This window comes from Cyprinodon tularosa, unplaced genomic scaffold (genome assembly GCF_016077235.1).
Source record: "Cyprinodon tularosa strain WSP-4 unplaced genomic scaffold, ASM1607723v1 ctg868, whole genome shotgun sequence".
Classification (NCBI taxonomy): Eukaryota; Metazoa; Chordata; class Actinopteri; order Cyprinodontiformes; family Cyprinodontidae; genus Cyprinodon; species Cyprinodon tularosa.
Genome location: NW_024039638.1, coordinates 213,388 through 234,448, shown reverse-complemented (window position 1 = coordinate 234,448; position 21,061 = coordinate 213,388). Strand labels below are relative to the sequence as shown.

The 21,061-nt window shown below is 38.8% G+C and overlaps 2 protein-coding genes across 13 annotated transcripts; both read left to right on the top strand.

The window, feature by feature from the left end:
* The first annotated feature begins 453 nt into the window (after nt 1-453).
* LOC119775355 (muscleblind-like protein 1) lies at nt 454-15,039 on the top strand. Of its 12 annotated transcripts, none has more exons than XM_038273288.1 (10): nt 454-625; nt 2,244-2,468; nt 4,152-4,391; nt 5,450-5,503; nt 6,599-6,752; nt 8,310-8,345; nt 9,668-9,759; nt 10,174-10,200; nt 10,872-10,943; nt 11,697-15,039. In XM_038273288.1, exons 1-9 carry the CDS (start codon nt 557-559, stop codon nt 10,926-10,928), a joined length of 954 nt encoding a protein of 317 aa, XP_038129216.1. In that variant the 5' UTR covers nt 454-556; the 3' UTR covers nt 10,929-10,943; nt 11,697-15,039. The 12 variants fall into 12 exon arrangements, with proteins under 12 accessions (XP_038129216.1, XP_038129215.1, XP_038129219.1 ...); XM_038273287.1 differs by having other exon boundaries at nt 10,156-10,200; XM_038273291.1 differs by lacking the exon at nt 5,450-5,503 and having other exon boundaries at nt 10,156-10,200.
* Nucleotides 15,040-17,766: 2,727 nt separating this feature from the next.
* On the top strand, nt 17,767-19,939 carry LOC119775360 (ras-related protein Rap-2b-like). The gene has a single exon (XM_038273307.1). The coding sequence runs from the start codon at nt 18,113-18,115 to the stop codon at nt 18,659-18,661; it is 549 nt and encodes a 182-aa protein (XP_038129235.1). The 5' UTR covers nt 17,767-18,112; the 3' UTR covers nt 18,662-19,939.
* The last annotated feature ends 1,122 nt before the right edge of the window (nt 19,940-21,061 follow it).

The following is a 21,061-nucleotide window of genomic DNA, read 5'->3' as shown; positions in this document are numbered from 1 at the left end:
CTTTCAGTTCCTGGTACTGATTTTAAAATAAACAAAACATTTTCACCTAAAACAATGAGGGAAAATGGGCCACCTTTGCACTGCCACTCTGGTAGATGGCGCCGTGGAGCCCTTTTGCTGTGCGGCAAAGCGCCATATCTGTAGTTGAGGCAGTCACACTGGAAGAGGTGGACTGACTCAAACCCCAAACAACATGGATACCAAAATAACTGCATGATCAGTATGTTCTGATGAACATATAAAGCACTTGTTTTTTTATCTATACCTTTAATTTGATAGCTAGGAAACACATGGCAATATATAGTGATATTGCAATATTGTGATATCGTATTGTGACACCTGTCTTGTCGCATCATCCATGCCAATACTCACCCTTTTGTCTACACATTTCACGGAAACAATACCTGCATCTATCAGTAATACAGGATTCTGTCACTCTCTTTTTTCCTCTCAGGGCCGTTGTTCCAGGGAGAACTGCAAGTACCTGCACCCTCCTCCCCATCTAAAGACCCAGCTGGAGATCAATGGCAGGAACAATCTGATTCAGCAGAAAAATATGGCCATGCTAGCCCAGCAGATGCAGCTCGCCAATGCTATGATGCCTGGCACTCAGCTACCCCCCATGGTGAGAGGACGTACATTTGTTGAATTTACCAAGTTCACTGTGCTGTTATGCAAGGTGTTGAATTCAAAATCCAGTCAATACCACTGAGTTATATTTATTTAGGGGTGCTGAAAACAGACACACAAAACACTTTTTAGATTTTTACCTACAATAATTCAAAATATTTGTGCATCGACTCCAAATAAAATACTGTGAAAAAATTACAATGACATGGAAGTTGAGGTTTTTGTTTAAAAAGTTATTAATATTGAAAGGTTTAGGTTTGAATACTTTTTCAAGGCGTTCTATTTTGCTTAATCTGTTTTCTAAGGGCCGGATTTATCAAGAATCAATTTTGCGTGCAGTAATTTGCGCTCGCAAACTGGAATTTTGCGCAAGGGGCTGAACCATGGTTTGCGGGTGATTTAACAAGAGCGATTGCGTAACTGGTGGCAGGTGCAAAACTGTTGGAGACGCCCTATTTAAATGATGGTTTTGCGCGTTTTGTGGTTTGCGGCAAAGTAGTTTGTAGTTTGTGCAAACTAGTGCATTATGAAATTTTTATCTTACAGTGACACCCCCACCCCCTCCAAAAAAAAAAAATAAATAAATAAATATATATATATATATATATATATATATATATATATATATATATATATATATATATATATATATATATATATATATAAACTTTGGCAACCTTTATTCCCTAAGGTGGTATGTGGCTGAATTTCTACTTCACTGCAGTAAAAAAAACAAAAAAACAGGTGTTTTGTATTGGCCTGTAGAAAAATGCACATACCAAATGGCTCACAAGAAGTGACTGTGGATGAGATTACTGCGCGTACGCATCCCCGCAGCATTGGCATGTTGCTCCACAGGCGCAGAGGTCGGGGTTCTCCATTAGGGCGTCAGGGCGACATGGCATTTAGAACGTCGGACAGCACTTCTGAAAAACGAGATCCCAGATGCAAAAAAGTGCAATGTTGCAAGGAGTTTTGTGATATCTGGTATTGCGTGGGTCTTCCTTGTGGCTGGCTCCAAATCCATTCGGAGTTCCCCCAACAGCTCCAAAATGGCAATGCTGGATAAACGATATGTTTTGATGATCGTGTCCTCGTTCATTGCAAAAATATTCACACGGAGTGAAAAAATGCGTTCTCTGCGTCGCCTTGCTTCATTTCGATGTCTCCTTCTTGCGACAATAACAGCTGCCATGTGTGCGCAATTACGCATACAGACCATTTGCACCTTCTTTTGAAACATGTTAAATATAGAGTCAGATACCGTAGCAAAATTGCTTTCAGGTTTGATAAATCACTTTGCGAGCGCTAAATTAATATATTTACATGTTCTCCTCCCACAAGACGCACTTTTGCGTGTAAACGCCCCATATTGCATATTCATTGCAGAAAAAGTACTAAATGGATAAGAGGCGCTATTTAGCATGTTTTAAAGTCCAAATCCTTTTAGCACGCTGTTGATAGATCAGTTTGTACATTTTTTTTAGCGTGCGCAGTGAAATAGCTCACGTTTTTATACACGCAAACCTTTGATAGATCCGGCCTTAAGTGTATTGATTTGCTCTGCAAGTTTTTTTCTATTGATTTTAAATGTGACTTTTTTCCTGCTTCAGCCCATGTTTTCGATGACACCAGGCCTGGCCACCAATGCAAGCGCAGCAGCAGCTGCTGCCGCTGCAGCCTTCAACCCTTACCTGAGCCCAATGTCTCCAAGCCTGATGCCTCCAGAGATCCTGCCCAGCACCCCTGTGCTTATGTCATCCAGCCCCAACCTTAGCCAAGTTCCCAACGCTGCTGCTGCTGCAGCCCAGAAACTGCTGAGAACAGACAGACTTGAGGTAACAGGCAACCCAATAGGTGCACCCAGTTTATTTTCAGGGAGCAACTGAAAACGTTATAGACTTCATAGAAGATAAAAAATGTGTAAAAACAAATGAAATAAACTCTTACTGTCTAAGTTGTGAGTCAGAATTGACAGAGTCAATCATGTTACAGTGTCATTTGATTTTTTTTATTACTTTATTCACTACCAGGAAGTCTGAACCTGTGTAAAAATTTCACCTGGTTAAAGAGAATGCCAACAGTTTCCAGTAAGAGCAAAACAACAGAAAATGAACAGATTATTTACTGTAATGTTGCATATGGGTATTTGTCAAATTCGCTCTCTTGATATTGTTTTTTTATATTAGTTGTAAGGGGAGTCAGTAGCACAAAAGCTGTTTTTACTTAATATTTAAAAGTGAGTGCTGCCCTCTGCTGTCTCAATGGTAGAGGCTTCTTAGTATTAGATTTAGTAATTATATTTGCTTGACAAATGTTTACTTTCATGTCTTAACTGTGTCCCGTTATCATGCAATAAAGCAAGTAAATGAATACATTTTAAAAGGAACAATTTTGACCAATAATGTAATGACTAAGCAAAAAGCACAGGCTGCTTTCTTTTCCTTAACTCTAACACTTTCCAAGTGTTCGAACTAGCCGCTGCACTCAACAAAAAATACTTCAGATGCATCCAGAAATGAAATTATTAACATCAAGTGTAAGCAAATAATGAATATTCCAAATAAAGAACATGTATTTCTTAAATCACCTCTTACATTCCTTATTAAGAAGGAAAAGGGCTGCATAGAGTGTATCCTTATGGTTTAACTTGAGGACAATGCAATCCACTTTACCACTTTTATTAATCAGCTGAAAAAGCTTTAAAACCGCTAAAAAGTCTGTTTAAGAGAAAATTCAGTCAATTTGTGTGTTATATGACTATAGGATGCATCTGTTGTGTTTTTTAGATGAATACATTTTTAACCCAATTCTATTCTACATTTTAAAATCAACAGGCTGGTGTCTATTAATAGGTAGTTAAAAGACATCGGTTGTGTTTTGATTATTGGTTGCTACAGAGATTTTTCAGCAACTTAAAGATTTATTTTCATATTTTCCATTTACCAATTTTAGTCAGTGACCCTGTGCTCTTTCAAGTTATTATGTTTTACTCTTACCATGTTACTATATGGCTGATGCTATTGCTCTGTCTCATCTAGATGAATCCTAGTCAGAGTTTGCTTAAAAACTTTTTTTTAAAGTTAGTTTCAAAATCTTTAAAATGCTCAAACAGTTTTTTTTTTCCAGAAAACAAATAGTGATGAAGTCCCAAAGATCACTGTTATCAGAGTAGCTTTATTTCAAAGCTACATCTGCCAAGCTATCATCAGTTTGCCGGCAGAGCAGCTGATTGCAGATCAGCTATCTGAGCAGATAGCCTCACTGATTGCTCAGACATTTTCTACTTGTTAGAATTCTGCTACTACTGATTGTTTGTAGTCATGAATCAATATTAAAAGAACTTTAAAACATTTAATGGATTCTATTAAAATAACTTCTGATCAACATGTCTTGTTTGAGTAATGCTAATTGTAATTTATTCAAAAGCAAGCTGTGAGCTTAACTAATACATGTTTATACATGTCAGCTGTCTCACACTGTTTTTTGATATTTATTTGATATCCCTCTGTGTTGTTCAGGTGTGTCGTGAGTATCAGAGGGGAAACTGTGCTCGGGGGGAGGGCGAGTGCCGCTTCGCTCACCCCGCAGATAGCACCATGATCGACACCAACGATAACACCGTAACCGTGTGCATGGACTACATCAAGGGTCGGTGCACTAGGGAAAAGTGCAAGTACTTCCACCCTCCTGCCCATCTGCAGGCTAAAATTAAGGCCACCCAGCATCAGGTGAACCAGGCCACGGCTGCCGCGGCCATGGTGAGCTTTCGCTTTTAGTAAGGCTGCACTCATTTAAACCCCACAAAATGCAGAGTAAGGAGTTTTTACATTCACAGCAAGCCTAACAGTTTTAAGATAAAGTACCTGCAGAGTTTATGCCCTTAGACTCATGATCACCTTCATGTTTGAACATGTCTCGCTTTCCTAATTGTTTTTTATTTTGTGTAACATTATCAGTTCTGCTTTTGCCAGGTCAAATATTAAAAAGGTCTGCATGTTGGTTTGGGGTCAAATCTGCTCAGTGCTGGATGACATGAAGAAGGACAAGACAATAGTCTACTGTAACCAGGACTGCTGTTATGTCAAGCGGTTTGCTTCCTCTTTTGTTAAACCGAATGTTTCGTTCCTCGTTCATCTCATCTCAGACAACGAGCAGAATCCAGTTCCTTTTCTGTCTCTCTCTCTCTCTCTCTCAGGCTGCCTTCATTTATGACTCCATTGTTTCTGTTGTTCCTCTATACAACTTCTCTTCCTCTTTATATTATTTAAAACTTCATTGTGCCTTCTGTCTTTTCCTGCTGTAACGGTGCCGGTGAATTCTAGTGCAGCCACACACGTCCGTTAATCTCTACATGTGCTTTTAGTGGTACAGCAATACAGAGAACATGGGGGTGAATCATTGTAATGTCAACCCGACTACAGTGTGCACAGTGAAACAGAAAAAATGTCAAATTAAACTTCTATACATTTTGCTGTTTATTCCCTGCGGCTCTTTATTAATTACATGTTGAATAATTTTCTGTTTTCATGTATTCCTGTGTGAAAATAACCTCTGTAGACCAGTAGTTATCATCTCTCTGATGATGATTTAACTGTTGAGTAGTAGAGCTAATGTCCACACTGTGCATGCATTAGCCCTGTTATCCCCTTTGTATATTGCATTCCAATGATTTGTTTTTTTTATTTGTTTTGTTTTTCTCACCTGTACCCAAACTGCACTGCTGCCCCCATGATGCACCTCTGCTTGCTGGTTTATGTTAATGCGCTTGAACCCCATTGGCCCATTGCCATCATGTGCTCGCTGCCTGCTAATTAAGACTCAGTCGGCTGTCAAATCACTGAAGCGACCCCTCGACGCAACCTTTGACCTGGTACTATGACCTTTCACCTTTTAGCTTGGCACGCATGTGGCTTTGTTGTGCAGCAGTGTTTTAACCAAAGATACCTAGCTACTTTTTCACACTGTTTGTCTCAGTGCAATGTGTGTTTCTTTTCCTCTTGATACTTTGTAATATCTGCTTGTGATGAAATGATTGTGGCGTGTTGCACTTAAAGCTTTGTGCGTCGGAAAAAACACAAATTTGGTGGTGCAGATTGTGATTGGGAGCCACGATCATTTCATTTCCTGCAGCCTTTTTAACAAAAGTGAGCAAGGGTTAGGGAAGCAGAGCTTCTATAAAAGTGGCATGGCTTTGGTCTTGTGTCTAATTGTTAGTGTCAACCAATTATGTGCATGTCTGTGTTGCTAATGCATGTGATATGGATGTGGGTGGGGGCTAGGCTAACCAATCAAGAGTGATCCTACCTTATCGGGTTAATTGTTTAAAAAAAAGGGGGAAAAAATGATAGTTCACTCATCTCCTGATCTTGTCACAAATACTCAGAAGTCAAGAATGGCCTAATGCCAAGATATATAGTGTGCTATGCCTTGCAAATAAAGAACTTTTTTTTTTTTCTTGGCTTTAAACCATTTTTGATTGTTTTTGTTCTTGTTGTTTTTCTGAGAGTGAACCATCACTTAAACATGGCTTATACAGTTTATCATGGAGCTAGCAGTGCAGCCTCCCTTTTTCTGTGCTTACTACCTGTTTCACTTTGTTAGCAGCCTTGTTGTTTTAATGGTTAATGCTTGCTTTATAAGTCGGCCTTATGAGTGTAAAGTTAATTATAACTATTTAATTAATATTAAATGCTTGTCAGCTCATAGCTCCAGTAGGCATCATGCTCCTGCTTGTGTAGTATTTGTGTCAGACTGCTGCTTGCTTGCTACTGATGATATATTGTAATTGTTGTACACAAAGATGTTGTGACTGTTTCTCTGAGGGTCTCTAACGTTGTTTTTGTTTTCTTCCCTGTTTTTGCCTCTTTCTAACACACCTTCTCTAAATTCCACACACCTCTTCCTGTCTATCTCTGCCTTTTATTTATTTTCTTTCTCGCTGTCCTCCCTCCATGTGGATGGGCAGGGCATCACCCCTAGTGTCATGGCTCCCCTCCCAAAGCGGGCAGCCCTGGAGAAGGCCAACGGGGCCACAGCCATGTTTAACACCGGCATGCTTCAGTACCAACAAGCCCTGGCCAGCATGCAGTTTCAGCAGCAGGCTGCTTTCCTCCCATCAGGTATGGCTTCCGGAGCAACCAGCCAGTGGATGGTGGATCACTCTAACCTGGCTCCTTTGCTTGGCTGGGGTTCAGCTGTGTGATAGATAGCAGCATATTTCAGTGCAATAGTTCAACAATTTATCAGACAGGAGGAAATTATAGTACAAAGTAAACAACAACAACTTCCACTTCTAACCGACAGAATTAAAACATCCAGTGACTTGCAGAAGTTTTCATAACAGTGGATGTTCCAGTTTTGTTATGAAAGGATATGTAGGCTAAAACAAAGTCTTTATATGTTAAATGAGAACAAGTTTTGTGCATTTCTTTACAGAACACTTACCAAATGCTTAGCACGTTTGTTTACGGCCCCCTTTACTCCGATACCTGAACTGAAAGTTTAGAGATCTTTCAGTGAAGGCGTCAGGATTTTTTAGTTGTTAATAAATAGAACCAGGAAAACATCACAAAGGTCAGAGATTAGTATGTACAGTATATATGTAGGTAGTAAGTAGATAAGTATGAAGCAGACCTGCGTTATAAAACGTTATCTTAAGCTTTGAAGTGACCTTAGATCAACGTAGACAACGTGGGATCCTACCAAGACAGGGCCTTCTTATATGACTACTACAGATACTGGAGGTCGCAAAGAGCCTAATGGTAGCTCTGGATGAGGTCAAACACAAATGACACAGCTCTAAATGTGGAGGAAAACCTGAACTCTAGATCCATTCTCAAACTTCAGATATCAAGAGTGATTTTCGTGCAGCTGTTAGATGCATCTGCTCCTCCTCAAGGACATTAGCAAGTTTAGCAGCAGAATTATCATGAACCTCTCATTTATTTTGGTATGTTGGAGGATGGAGATGTTTTAAGTTTGCAGGACACCAGGTCTCCTAAAGGCCTGGAGTTGGAGAAACCTTTTTTGTCCAATGATACCTTAACAACAAAACACAGTAGTGGCGGCATCATACTGAGGGGCTAAAAACACATGCTAAAGCCTTTGGTAGGTTGTGGTGTAACAAAATGTTGCAACATTTAAATGAGATAAGGACTTAAGCAAGACACTGCATGTCATTTTCGTAGTGTAATGGGAGAGCTTATATATGTGCTTTGTATGAAATTGCATGGCCTTATAAGTTAAAACGGGGTTTTAATCTCTTTCTTCCTACTAATTGTATTAAAAATATCAACCTATTGAGATTAGTGAAAATTGTGGATGCAATTAGCTAAATATGGAATAAACTGTAATCAGACTGTATCAGAACAGTGTACAGGGGGCTACTCGTGATTCTGAGACTTTGCTTTGGGCTCAATGCTGAAATCTGTATTTAAAGTTTGATGGTTTTATTGATTCTGCTCCTGTGACACTTATCAAATTAAACACTACTCTATTCTTCAGACAAAAGTCTTAGTCACCTCTGCACCTTCTCCAGTCACTGATGTCTGTGTTTGGGAAATATTAACCTTTTCTCCCACGTTATCTCTCCCTTCCCTCTAACGAATCTTGTGATGGGCTGTTTTGATTTCTCTTCCCAACCCAATCCACTTCCTGTTGCACTGCATGATGGGCAGGCTCAATATTGTGCATGACACCTACAGCCAGCGTTGGTAGGTTCCAGCCTTTCCTTCTTCAGTTGTTGTGTTTTTTTTTTTTTGTTTTTTTTTCTTTTCTTTAACTTTGTGTCTGTGAGTCTTTGGTCATCAAAATTAAAACTACCCTGTAGAAATTTTGGATTTATATCCTGTTTTTGATTTTGGTGACCTGAGAGTTGCTATTTTAGCTGCTTAAAGATGTTTTGTGAACTGAAGCATAAGTCCACAAAGTTTAAGATGAATGATGTGGACCTTTAATGTTGTGAAACGACTGTTGCTGAATACTGAACTTGTTTGACCGAGCTGTGCTTTGTTAGATCCTTTTTCTGCTTGAAAAACAAAACTAAGGGAGTTCAATTATAACTTCCCCCTTCATCTCCTCTGCTGTAATATCTTTAGAGAACCATTCAGTGTTACTTAATGTGAACATTTAAAGGTGCATTGCGCAAGTTTAAAATTTAAATATAGTTTTGTGTCTTTGACATGTAAAAGCAGCTTTTCTCTATTTGCTGCAGTTACATCTATAGGCTTCATTAGTCAGTTCATGAGAGACTGATTCAGGCCAATTTCTCCCTGATGAACGGTGCTTTCTGATTCACCTAGCTACTTTATGGAGTCTCCACCTGCAGCAAAAGAAAACGGGCAACAATTGTGAAGATTGGTGCAAACTCCACACATAAGTAAGAAAATAAAACTTCAGTCTAGTGCAGTAAAAAGGGGCAAATTACAGTCTGATCGGTGATTGAATAAGGATAGGATTTAGGATTAGAATTAGTAAATACTGGGGAAGCTTTCAAAAAGGAGGGTTCAGATTTGCCTTGGGAATGGCCCTTTCTCGCTTACAAAGGGAAGATACTCTCTTTACAATTGCTTCAATATTTATAGCATACTCTCAGACGACGTTACGCCCCTAAACAAAAAACCTGTGTGATTTCAGCAGTATACTGCGGGGCTTTTCCTGCTCTTCTTCATATGTGCACAACACGGATGTCATTTTAAGTTGTCGCCAAAGGGGGCAAAACCTCTGGAACTTGCGCTATGCTCCTTTAAAAGTTTATGCACCAAAATATTTCTATTAATATACCATACTGAAATATGCATGCAAGACCAAATAGCTTACTCCTCTCTCAATAAATGAAGTTCTCAAGAAAATAGACCTCTATTGGCATTGGCAGAGGTAAGAATGGGGAGCTAGTTAAATCGAATCCCATTTATGCCCACCCCCACCCCGCCTCATCTCCCTCACACATTTGCCTTCCTTTTATTTGCCTGGTTTGTATGTGGCTCCTCTGCTCCTCTTTGTATTTATGCTTACATGATTTTCCCTCCTAAAAAAGTTCCCATGATGCACGGTGGTACTCCAGCCACTGTGTCTGCAGCCACCACATCTGCCACAAGCGTTCCCTTCGCAACTGCCTCCACCAATCAGGTTTGCACCTTTACCTCTATCTATCTATCTATCTATCTATCTATCTATCTATCTATCTATCTATCTATCTATCTATCTATCTATCTATCTATCTATCTATCTATCTATCTATCTATCTATCTATCTATCTATCTATCTATCTATCTATCTCTGCACATGAAAAGAGTTGGAATGCTTGTCTTACAATGGGTGGGTTGGGTAGAAAGCAGTACTCCCTCTTGTTGGCCGACACCAGTCCAACATGGCATATTAAATGTCTTAATAAATGATGGCAAAGCGTATCTTTAGGCCATTAAGTTAATCACAATTATAACAATTACTTTTACTAAAGTATCTGATGTGTATTTATTCTGTGTCCTCATTGTAACCTTGATTTTTGTCCTTTCCACCTTTGAGGACTCTTCCTTATCAAAGTTGACTACCAACGAATACATGCAATTGGTATGTATGAGGTAGTTCTTTTTTTTAAAATTTGTTTATTATATTTCTTTTTTAACATTTTTGAAAACCTTTTTGCACAGCTTGTGCAACAGCCGCTGTCTTTGCCCCCTCGGTGCTTGGCTTACTTTTGTTTTTTTTTTGCTCCTTTTTTTGCAGCTGCTTCCACATAAAGCAGAGCTTTTTCCATTTCCTTTGTGTTTATTAGCAGGACTTTATTACTTTTTGATAAAAACAAAGAAATGCAATATTAAAAACGTTAGATTTCAATTTTCTATGGAAGCATATTATCCAGGCAAAATAAATTGCATTATTGCAACATGTTTTCACATCTGATTGAGGTGTGAAGGTCAACAACATGGAGGACTAAATTTGCATGGGGGAAGTCACCTAACTGACAGTTTGCCAACAACCCCGTTTCACCCTTCCTTTAAGTCGTCTTCTTCCCCTCCTGCCTTGATTGAAGTATTTGTCCTTAGAATAGAAAATCTGCATTGAATGCACCTGAATGTAGCATAAAAGCTTGAAATGTCTTATTAACTTTGTCTCTTTTCAGCAAAGAGTTCATCTTATAGAGAGAGGATGTGGTTACATTGTGCTGATCTGTTTAAGAAGCCGATGCTCAGTGTTTTTGATTTTACATGCTTCATTTGGTCTCTGTTTTCTGTCACCAGATTCCAATAATATCTGCAGATCATCTGAGTAGTCACAAGTACTTGACTCAAATGTAGTTCCTCTTAAGAACAGTGAGTTTCTATTTTAAGTGTTTTATTCTCTTTATTCATTTCAAGTCATTTCGCGACCCAAGTTATCTCTGCTGCTTTAATAGTTTTAACACTTTCTAGAATTAAAGCCTATAGTGCAGCCACAAACTTTGGTGAACCTTATGTGATAGACCAGCAAAAAATAGAAGAATATATATATATATATATATACACAAGCCAAGTCTTACAAGGTTTTAGTGTTGGTCAGACGATACCAAGAAATAAACTTTCTGATTAATAAACTACATGCTAACACTGCTCATTATTCTGAACCCAACATCCCTGTATAAAGCATAGTGGTGGCAGCGTCATGTTGTTGGTAACGGGTTCTTTAGCACAAGAGGGCAGTTAGTGAGTTAATGGACTGATCTAAATGACAGGCAGTCAAAAGAATCACTTGGAATTTATGCCCAACCTTAAATGCTTTCAGATTCTCAATCCAATAGGACCAATCTCAGGCTTTTTCACCCAAAAAAAAAAAGATTTGACAAAATAGTAAGTAATTATGTGTCTAGATGTGCAAAGCTGGTAGAAACACACTCAAAATTTCGTTCAGTTTTAATTAGAGCAAAATGTGGTTCTATCCAATGTTAAAATAGAGCTGAATACTTATGTCACCGTATTTTTTTAATTTGTGATATTTTAGTAAATGTTTTAGTATAAAACAAAACAAAGTGAGGGGCTGAATTTTATTTCCCTAAACATTTCTTAAGTCAAATCCATGTTTTCTTACAGATCAAATGAATGTGTGCTGGCACCGTCCAAGCCAAAAGAGTTAAGCCTTTATGTACATAACCTTCAGAATGTCAAGCAATGGGACAAGGAGGGTCAGCCATCTCTTAGCCTGTCCACAATGAGGGACTCGTCACATGCGTCAAGGGTACAACACATGATCTGTGCCATCTTCCCACATATCAATATCCAGAAGAATTTGCCGTCAGAGTCAACGTCCAGCCAAGAAGAGGAGGATCACGTGATACATCGGTGTATCTGAATCCGTTTGCTCTACTTGTTATCATTACTGCATGCACAGGAGGTCAAGAGCGATGTTACATGAGACAACATCTAGTGCTGGTACGTTAATAGACCAACAGTTTCCTTCCTTTTATCTACTTTTTTTTTTTCAGCTTCGTTTGTAATCGATAGCCATATTTCATAGTTTACAAGTGGAATGCAAATATGCACCTTGAATTTAATTGAATTCTGAAAGGCACAATGATAATAACAGATATTTTTCTTCTGTCTTTTTTTGTTTTGTTTTGTTTTTCTCTGCCAAATGCATTCGGCATGTACAGTATTGTGTTAAACGGCTACTAGTGAAACTAGATGTTGAAATGAGGGTGTTGGACATATGAATGTTCTGGGTTAACCAACATACCTGTGTACCTTGAAAGCACAGCCAGGCTAGCTTTTCTCACCTTGTCATGTGCCATCAAGGCCATACAGCTAAAACCAGAGTGTTATCTCAGCAGTGTTATTTGTTTACCGAAGGTAAAACTTTTGTAAGGCTCTTTTTGTATTGTTTTCTTTAAGAATCTCCATTGTGAGTGTGTGTGTTTTTTTATTACTATTATTATTATTATTATTTTAATCTTCCTTTTTTTTTTTTTTTTTTAGAATGATTTAGATTTGAAAGTGGGGTTTAATTTGTTTTTTTTTTTGTTATCAAAACAGAGGGTCTTTCTAAAATCCGTCATGCCTCTTTTAACTAATTTTTATTTGTCACGATAAGTTTTTAATCAAGTCCGTCGACTCTAAAGCCTGGGAAATAGAGGGAATGGTTTTAATTAGCGTGTTTTTACCTGATTCCCTTCGTTTTCAAATAGTAGTAGCTCTGCAAGAAACTCTTTTGTTTTCAGGCCCTAAACGTCTGGTAGGTCATTAAAACATGCGTGCACTTCAATTTGTCAGGTCACTGTTTTAGCTTCTCCTGTTTTTCTTTTTTTTGCTAGAATGCAACGTGCATTTCAAGTAAAAATATGAAGCTTTTGTTGATCTCTCTATGAAACCAAAGCACAGATTTGCTCTTAAGTCTTACATTTAGGTTGAGGCTTACAGATGAGAAAATAATTTCAAGTTTTTCCTCCATCTGCATGTGTTTTATGATTATTTCCCTCTTAGATTTTTGCAGAAGCGTGTGCTGTGTCTTTACCGATGTTATATACCTAACAAAGCCTTAGATCACAATGTTTGGGTCTGTACCCAATCAAATATCCCTTCAATCACCTCGCAGGAAATAGAAAAAACACCAATGACATTTTGAAATTCTCTCATAACACTTTTAAACTTCACCTTTTTTTTTTTTTGTTAATCTGTTTCTCTTAAAAAAAGAAATACTCTCCTTAATTTCATTACATTTATGTGTTATGTACTACTTAAGAATTTTAATCTATTTGAGGTATGTAGTTTTAGATTTTTTTCTTGTTTTGTGTCTTATTATATTATTACCTGACAACAGTCATATAGCCGTTGTAGACATTAAGATAGTATGACATTCATAACTTTTTCAAACCATGTAGAGGATAATGTGTTTAAATACTCACTTCATTCATATAGCTGGACGTCTTTCTCCTTTGTTGTATTTGTCATTTGATTTTATTGATGAGAAACTTTTTGATACAAGGAATAAGATGTTGGAGAAGCTTTTATCTTCCTTGTAACATGTCAATGTCATGTTTGGAAAATACTATATTGTATGGAAAAAAAATGGATTGTCCATGTTTTAGAGAGGAAAAAATATTTTCTACTGTATCCATTTCAAAAAGAGATGTAGTTTTGTTTTAAATATTAAGTTTGCCCTGAATGTCAGGCCAAAACGAGCAGTGAGATTGATGTCGATGTATGTTGAGATACGGGGTGAGGAAAGTCGAGACTTCCCCCCTCCCACTGGGGAAGAGTCGGAAATGCTGCAGATAATGAGTTTTAACCTAAGGGACAAAGGTTAACATTTTGCACTTCTGTATATAGTAAAATTAACAGAGAAATAAAAAAATACATGTACCATAATGAGATATTATTTTGAATAAAAGAAAAAAAGATCTATAATTATAAGAAATTTTGCTAGATTAATTTAAAAATTCTTAAATTAGAAGACCAGCTAAAAATTTGCTTGCAAACAAGGGCACTAGTTTCTGGGCCAATGCATTCAGAGAAAGCTATGCGCTTATTTTCTAGGTGGCTCCTAATGCCAGGGAATGTTGCAGGGGAACAGATGTCCCCGTGTCACGCTAACTCTACGCCTCTGATAGGATGACATATCCATTAAGGTTCATATACTCACTTACTGGACAAGCAGTGTCCCATGGTACAGTAGATACATAAATCTATGAAAAAATATATCTTCTATTATATTTGATTTGATTGCATGTAAACAAAAGAAGCTGTGTAGATATATAAAGAAAGAAGGCACCTTCAGAATACAGGATCCACAGTACTTTTCAATGAATCGTAAGTTATTTTGTTTCTGAAATCATACATGCAGTAGAAATTATCTACAGTGTGGAGAAATAATACTTTAAAATTGAGTCATCTTACTGAAGTGTTTCCAATCAAACAAGTTATTTAACGGATAATAACCTATTAGCACTCGTCCACCTCAGATATGTTCAGATAGAGACTTCCAGTCCCCACTAACTCACAAGCAGTCGTTCCTGCTTTTCGTTGCTGTGCACTCAGCAGGTGAAGGCTCGTCAAACCAAATGCACATTTGGCAAATTCCTCTTTAAGATGAATGTAATAGTCAGTGTCGATACGTTTCTATCTTGAGGCTGCTTTGTATAGTCGCTACATAACCAAAGCGCTTTTTTGTTTTTTCTCAAAAAAACAAGACTTTTTAAGTCTTCTGGCTGCAACCAAGGTCTTTCTTCCCTGCTGGGTGCACATGTTTGCTTTTAACTGCTTTTTACCTGTAAGTGCACCAACCAGTTATGTATTTGCTAACAGCTGTCACACAATAATGTACTATTCTGTCTCCAGATTTGTTTATGCTCATTTTAATGTTGCCATAATTGACTCTTGCTGTATGGATGAAAACAAAAACAAAAAAATCTGAATAAAACTATTTGATTTGCTCATGCAATGTTGTCTCCTTGGATTTTTGGATTTGGAAGTTCATTTAGGTTATATGGCAGCAGTGAGGCCTGTAAAGTTCACGACAGGCTTTATTTATGTTCTCCTCTTTGTACTTTGCTGCAGCATAGGGTGGAGAATTCACACTTAAATTGCATTTGTTGATTGTCACCACCCTAGTAAAGTGGAAACCAGATATTTGCATACACTGCATTGAAAAAATGAGCGTCCCTGATGGCCAACGCTCCCTATCATCACCTCAGACCTGGTCTGCTGCGCCTACTCTGTGACTCCCTTATGTGCTTCACAGAGATCTGTAATCATCCCTGCCCTGGAATGATCTCTTTTGCTTCTTAAAGTTCATTTAAGAAGCATTACATTTCTCACTGTGTGATCAAATGTTCTTGTTTTGATTTAGTTAAGATGACCAAAGTTATTCGTATTTGTTCATTTACAGGATAATAAGAGTGAATTTAAGAACTATAGTTTATAAAGAATATCTTTAAGATCACAGGCTGACATAAACTAAAATGACTATATCTAAACTATTTAACAAAGCCCATATGATGATCTCATGGCTTTGCATACTTCCAATGGCTTATTTCACAACATCTGTTGAAGGAATGATGACCTAAGGATTAATTCTAAGGCAATAGCTCAAACATACTCTTTTTGTCTAATCTTGGGAGGAAAAAAAAATTAGTGACGATAAGAGGGACTTTTAGGAGTCTGATTCATCACTGTGTACAGTTTTTAAATGCAACTGAGTTTGCTTCATCTGTTTAAATGATTGCATCCAAAAATGAAGGTAATGTGCATACATAACATTCCAGAGATGGGGTTTTGTTTTTTCTCTCTGAGATGGAAATGTTTTAATAAAATAAGCTCAGATGGGTTAAAAAAAACCTCTCAGCAAGAAGGAAGAAGAAAAATGCAAGATTGGGGTCTGCAGAGACATCCAGGAGACCCCTAAATGTGTACCATTTAGGGGTGTCCTGTGTTTGACTACAATGACCAAATCATCAAATATGTAAAGCATAGAGGTGGCAGTATCATGTTGTGGGGCACACTTCTACAATGAACAATGACAAATAAATTATTGGGAACATGTTAACACAAACAATTAAAGCTTAGACACAAATGGGTTTCCCCAAAGGGACAATAATAATCAAACCACCTTGTTAGTTACAAGTTGGCTTGGGTGGAAAAACTAACTTTAAATTCATTAAATATATTTCAACCAAATGAGTCTTCATGACAAATTTAGAGTTTACCATCATGCTTTGAGGTTTGAGTCTTGAATCTGGGAGGGAATCAGAGGTAGAAGTTAATAATTAGGGTGATGCTAAGATCACCATCCAACCTCAGAGATGGTCCATCAAAACATCAAGAAATATTTTGACTTAGACAAGTTTTATTGTCATTTTGTAAACACAGAGTGTATACAAAAGGACATTTTGTTTAGTACAGCTTTTTTTTAAGTGCAGCAGTGATCAATTGTAAACAGTGTGGGAGAAAAAAACAGTGAAAAAAAACTCCTCATTGATATGGAAGTTCAGAGTAATCAATATATGTGGTGCAACTGTGCAGTATTTTGGTTTGGTGTTATCAGTTTGATGCAGAGTCTTTGACATGATTAAGACTTTTTTCAACAGTTCAGCAGTCTGATGGCGGTGGGGAAGAAGCTGTTTCGGAATCTGCTGGTCCTGCATCAAATGCTGCGAAGCCTCTTCCCAGAGAGCAGCAGGGGGTGTGGTGGGGGTGTAAGGGGTCATTGATGATGTTACCGGCTTGGGACACGCAGCGCTGGGATGAAATGTGTTTTATGGATGGAAGAGGAGCCCCGATGATCTTCTGTGCTGTTCTTACTACTCTTCTCACCTTCTTCCAGTCTGAGACGCTGCAGCCTCCACACAGTGAGACAAACTCATCAAGGTTTATGGATGTAATGGGACTTAATACGAAATGGGATATTAATAATTTTTGCAGGAAGAGCTCTTAGTGGCGTCCAGATATGATGGACTAAATAAATGTATCAGTATCGGCTGTTATTCGTCCTTTTTTATACATTAATGTTTTTGAGCCCTTTATAAAATAATGCACTAAAGGCAGGCATCTGTCTGTAACTATACGTACCACAAATGTATTGTGGTACTCTTGTGTTCTTAACAATAGGAAAGCATTCAATAAATATATGTTTGAGCTCATTTTTGGAAAATATAAACCCTATTGACACCTACATTAGCTGTGTATTTCCTGTATGGGGCCGCCCTATACAGCTGCTTTTTGTATCTTTGCTTCTGTCACCTTGAACCCCAGTCGCCTTTGCAGATGGCCGCTCACACTGAGCCTGGTTCTGCTGGAGGTTTCGTCCTGTTAAAAGGGGTTTTTTCCTCTCCACTGTCGCTACAAGCATGCTTAGTGTGAGGGAGTCAATGAGTTGATGCAATCAACTGGTTTTCCTTAGATAGAAAACTTTTAATCAATTTGACTGTATGATCTGGTTGAACTGTGGAGTGCCTTGAGATGACATGTGTTGTGAATTGGCGCTATATAAATAAAGTGAATTGAATTATTGAAAGCGTTCAAGTTGAGTAGCTGTAGGTCAACTTTTATCACAAAGTTACACCCTTGGGTCTGATCATCTGACCCGCTGTGAGTGATGCTGCAGCGGAGGTGGGGAGTCCTGGTGACGGCTCCTTTAAGAAAACGGAACTGAACCTCTTTCTTTTTTTTTTTTTTTTTTTTTGACGAGCTGAGGATGTGGGCAGGAAACGCCATGCAACAGCAGAGACGCGATCACGCTTTTTCCTCCCGCACCGTTGCACAACACAGCGCGATCAAAATGCGCTTTAATTCCCCGCGCTGATGTCCAGGGCCGGTCGCTCTCCTCGGATCTGCTCCCGGCAGGCCCTCACCGAGCTGACCCTGCCTCGGAGGATTCACCGGTTTTGACGGCTACCGGAGGGAAGGGGGGGTGTAGCAGCCTTCCCCAGCTCCGATTGAAAACATCGGAAGGACGGAGACAGAGAGGGGGCTTCTTTGAGGGGGAAAAAAGGAGGTGTCTGCTTTTCCTCTGAACCATGAGGGAGTACAAAGTGGTCGTTCTGGGTTCGGGCGGAGTCGGTAAATCGGCGCTGACGGTCCAATTCGTGACGGGCTCCTTCATCGAGAAGTACGACCCGACGATAGAGGATTTCTACAGGAAGGAGATCGAGGTGGACTCTTCCCCGTCGGTGCTGGAGATCCTGGACACGGCCGGTACCGAGCAGTTCGCCTCCATGCGGGATCTGTACATCAAAAACGGTCAGGGCTTCATCCTGGTTTACAGCCTGGTGAACCAGCAGAGCTTCCAGGACATCAAGCCCATGAGAGACCAGATCATCCGGGTGAAGAGGTACGAGAGGGTGCCGATGATCCTGGTGGGGAACAAGGTGGACCTGGAGGGGGAGAGGGAGGTGTCCTCCGGGGAAGGCAAGGCGCTGGCCCAGGACTGGAGCTGCCCCTTCATGGAGACCTCAGCCAAAAATAAAACCTCGGTGGACGAACTGTTTGCAGAAATAGTGAGACAGATGAACTATTCCAGTGTTCCCAGTGGAGGAGACCAGTGCTGCTCATGTGTCCTGCTCTGAAGGAGCCACCAGGATGTGCAGAAACTTAGAAAAGTTCTTTCTTTCTTCTTAAAAGTTTTCTCTCTCTTCACACTGTTGTCTTATTGTTGCACAAGGACAAAAAAAACAAAAAAAAAACAACAACGGTTCATTATGTATCATAGTCTGGAAAGTGTTTACATGACAAAGTACTTGAATTTATAGCTTTGTATTTGACACTTCTCTGGAAAATGTGCCTCAGTGGGAATGTCTAGTTGTGAAACCTAAGAGTCATGTGTTTTCAGGCTTTTTTTATCATGCTTATTTTTTTTTTATTTCTCCCCTTTTTTCCCTTCAGCTCTAGTTATTTCTTCCAGGGCTTGATTATTTTGTTTCAAATGTAAGTGGTGGTGGGTATTTTATTTTAGATCCCTCATAGAGAAGCAAAATTTGCTCACTTTTATAACCTTTGTTGTGAGAAGAGCTATGAAAGCATTTAAAATCACCACTCAAGCCTTGCACAGCCTAGTTCAAGCAGTTCAATTAAATCCAAAAGGCACAAACCCTCTGCCCGCCCAGTCAAAGTTGAGTTAAGCCAATATATTTATGTATTTCTGCCCTTAACACATCCACAGGTTGGTGATTTGTTAATTTCTTCTTTCGAACCTGCACCCAGCTGACTGTGTTCCTCCTCGGTGCATTGCTGTCGCTGCATGGGGAACACTACGACCCCGTGTCAAGTGCCTTCCCTCTTTTCTCTTGTGACTGTGCCAACTGATGAGCCCTTACTTCCTCTGCAGTGCGTCCTGATGGCAATCAGAACTTTTGAACAGGTTTCCAGCCTGCACGTCGATTTCGTTTGGTTTCAAAGTAAAAAAAAATAAAATAAAAAAGCTTCTATTTTTCAGCCTGAGGGCTCAGCTTGTAAACAGACATCAGATTCAGGCCATTACCAGAGGTACTAGTCAGATAAGAACAAACAGATAACCCACTGGGATGTTGGTTCAGTAAATGGTAAGCCATGTTTTTATGTATGATGTAGATTTTTTCTTCCCTTTTTTCTAAAATGTGACATTTTGGACTTGGTGTAATTGTATTTCAGCTTTTTTTTTGGACAATATTTTCTGCCATCCACTTGTCCGTTTGAGAGACTTGGAATACAGAAGACATTTTATGTAACAGTGTGTGGCGTGTGTGTCTCGACTCATTTCATGGTACAGATGTTCTAAAGCTTGGGTGTCTGTCTCCAACCCTGGAAGGCTGGTGTCCTGTAACTTCTGGATGTGTCCAACACATCTGATTAAATTCATCAACCACCTCCTTTGGCGCTTGATCTCATCATGTTATTCTGGTGTGTTGAGGCATATTCCAGGACACCTGCCCTAAAGAGCCAGATTGCAGCACCTGTGCTATAAAACACTGACACACCTGTGATCTTGCTGCAGGTCTTTATAACTTTAGTAATTGATTAACTTTTTAAGAAGTATCACCTAAGAGATGAATGGGACCGGCTTTTAAAAGCCTCTAAACATCTTCTGCTGTTTGAGGGAAACTACTTTTACCTTTTTTCAGCAATAAACATGGGAAACGGCTCTCTCTTCCATTCACCACAGCTTTAACAGTAAATCTATTATATTGGACTGCAGGGGGGGGGGGGTCATCCTGCAACTTTTGGATGCGCCTTTGGTTCAACACACCTTAATCATGTAATTAGATGATTTAGATGACTGGAGGAACTGTCCACATGCTGAGGAGGTAAATCAACCATTTGATTCAGGTGTGTTGGACCAAGGATGGATTTTAAAGTTACAGGATACCAGCCTCTAGGAAATGGAATTGCCTACCCCTGCTGTACTGTGTACAAAAATATTTTATTTAACTTGGAAAATAAATTATATAACATGGATAACTGCTATAAACATTGTGGTTTAAGAAGTTGCAATGCATTCCTCAGAGGCAGGAACATCCCACCCACCTCTCCATAGATGATAACAGGGTAGCTGGATTTCTGTCACAGAGCTTTGAATTATATCTGTTTAGACTGAAACGTCTTAAGTGAGTTTGTCTGGAAATAGGAAGTGTTTTACAGGTGCTGGTCATAAAATTAGAATATCATGAAAAAGTAGATTGATTTCAGTAATTCCATTTAAAAAGTGAAACTTGTATATTATATTCATACATTACATACAAACTCATATATTTCAGATGTTTATTTTGTTTAATTTTGATGATTACAAATGACAACAAATGAAAATCTCAAATTCATCATATCAGAAAATTAGAATATTGTGAAAAGGTTCAAAATTGATGGCCCCTGGTGCCACACTCTAATCAGCTAATTAACTCAAACCACCTGCAAAAGCCTTTAAATGGTCTTTCAGTCTAGTTCTATAGGCTACACAATCATGGGGAAGACTGCTGACTTGACAGTTGTCCAAAAGA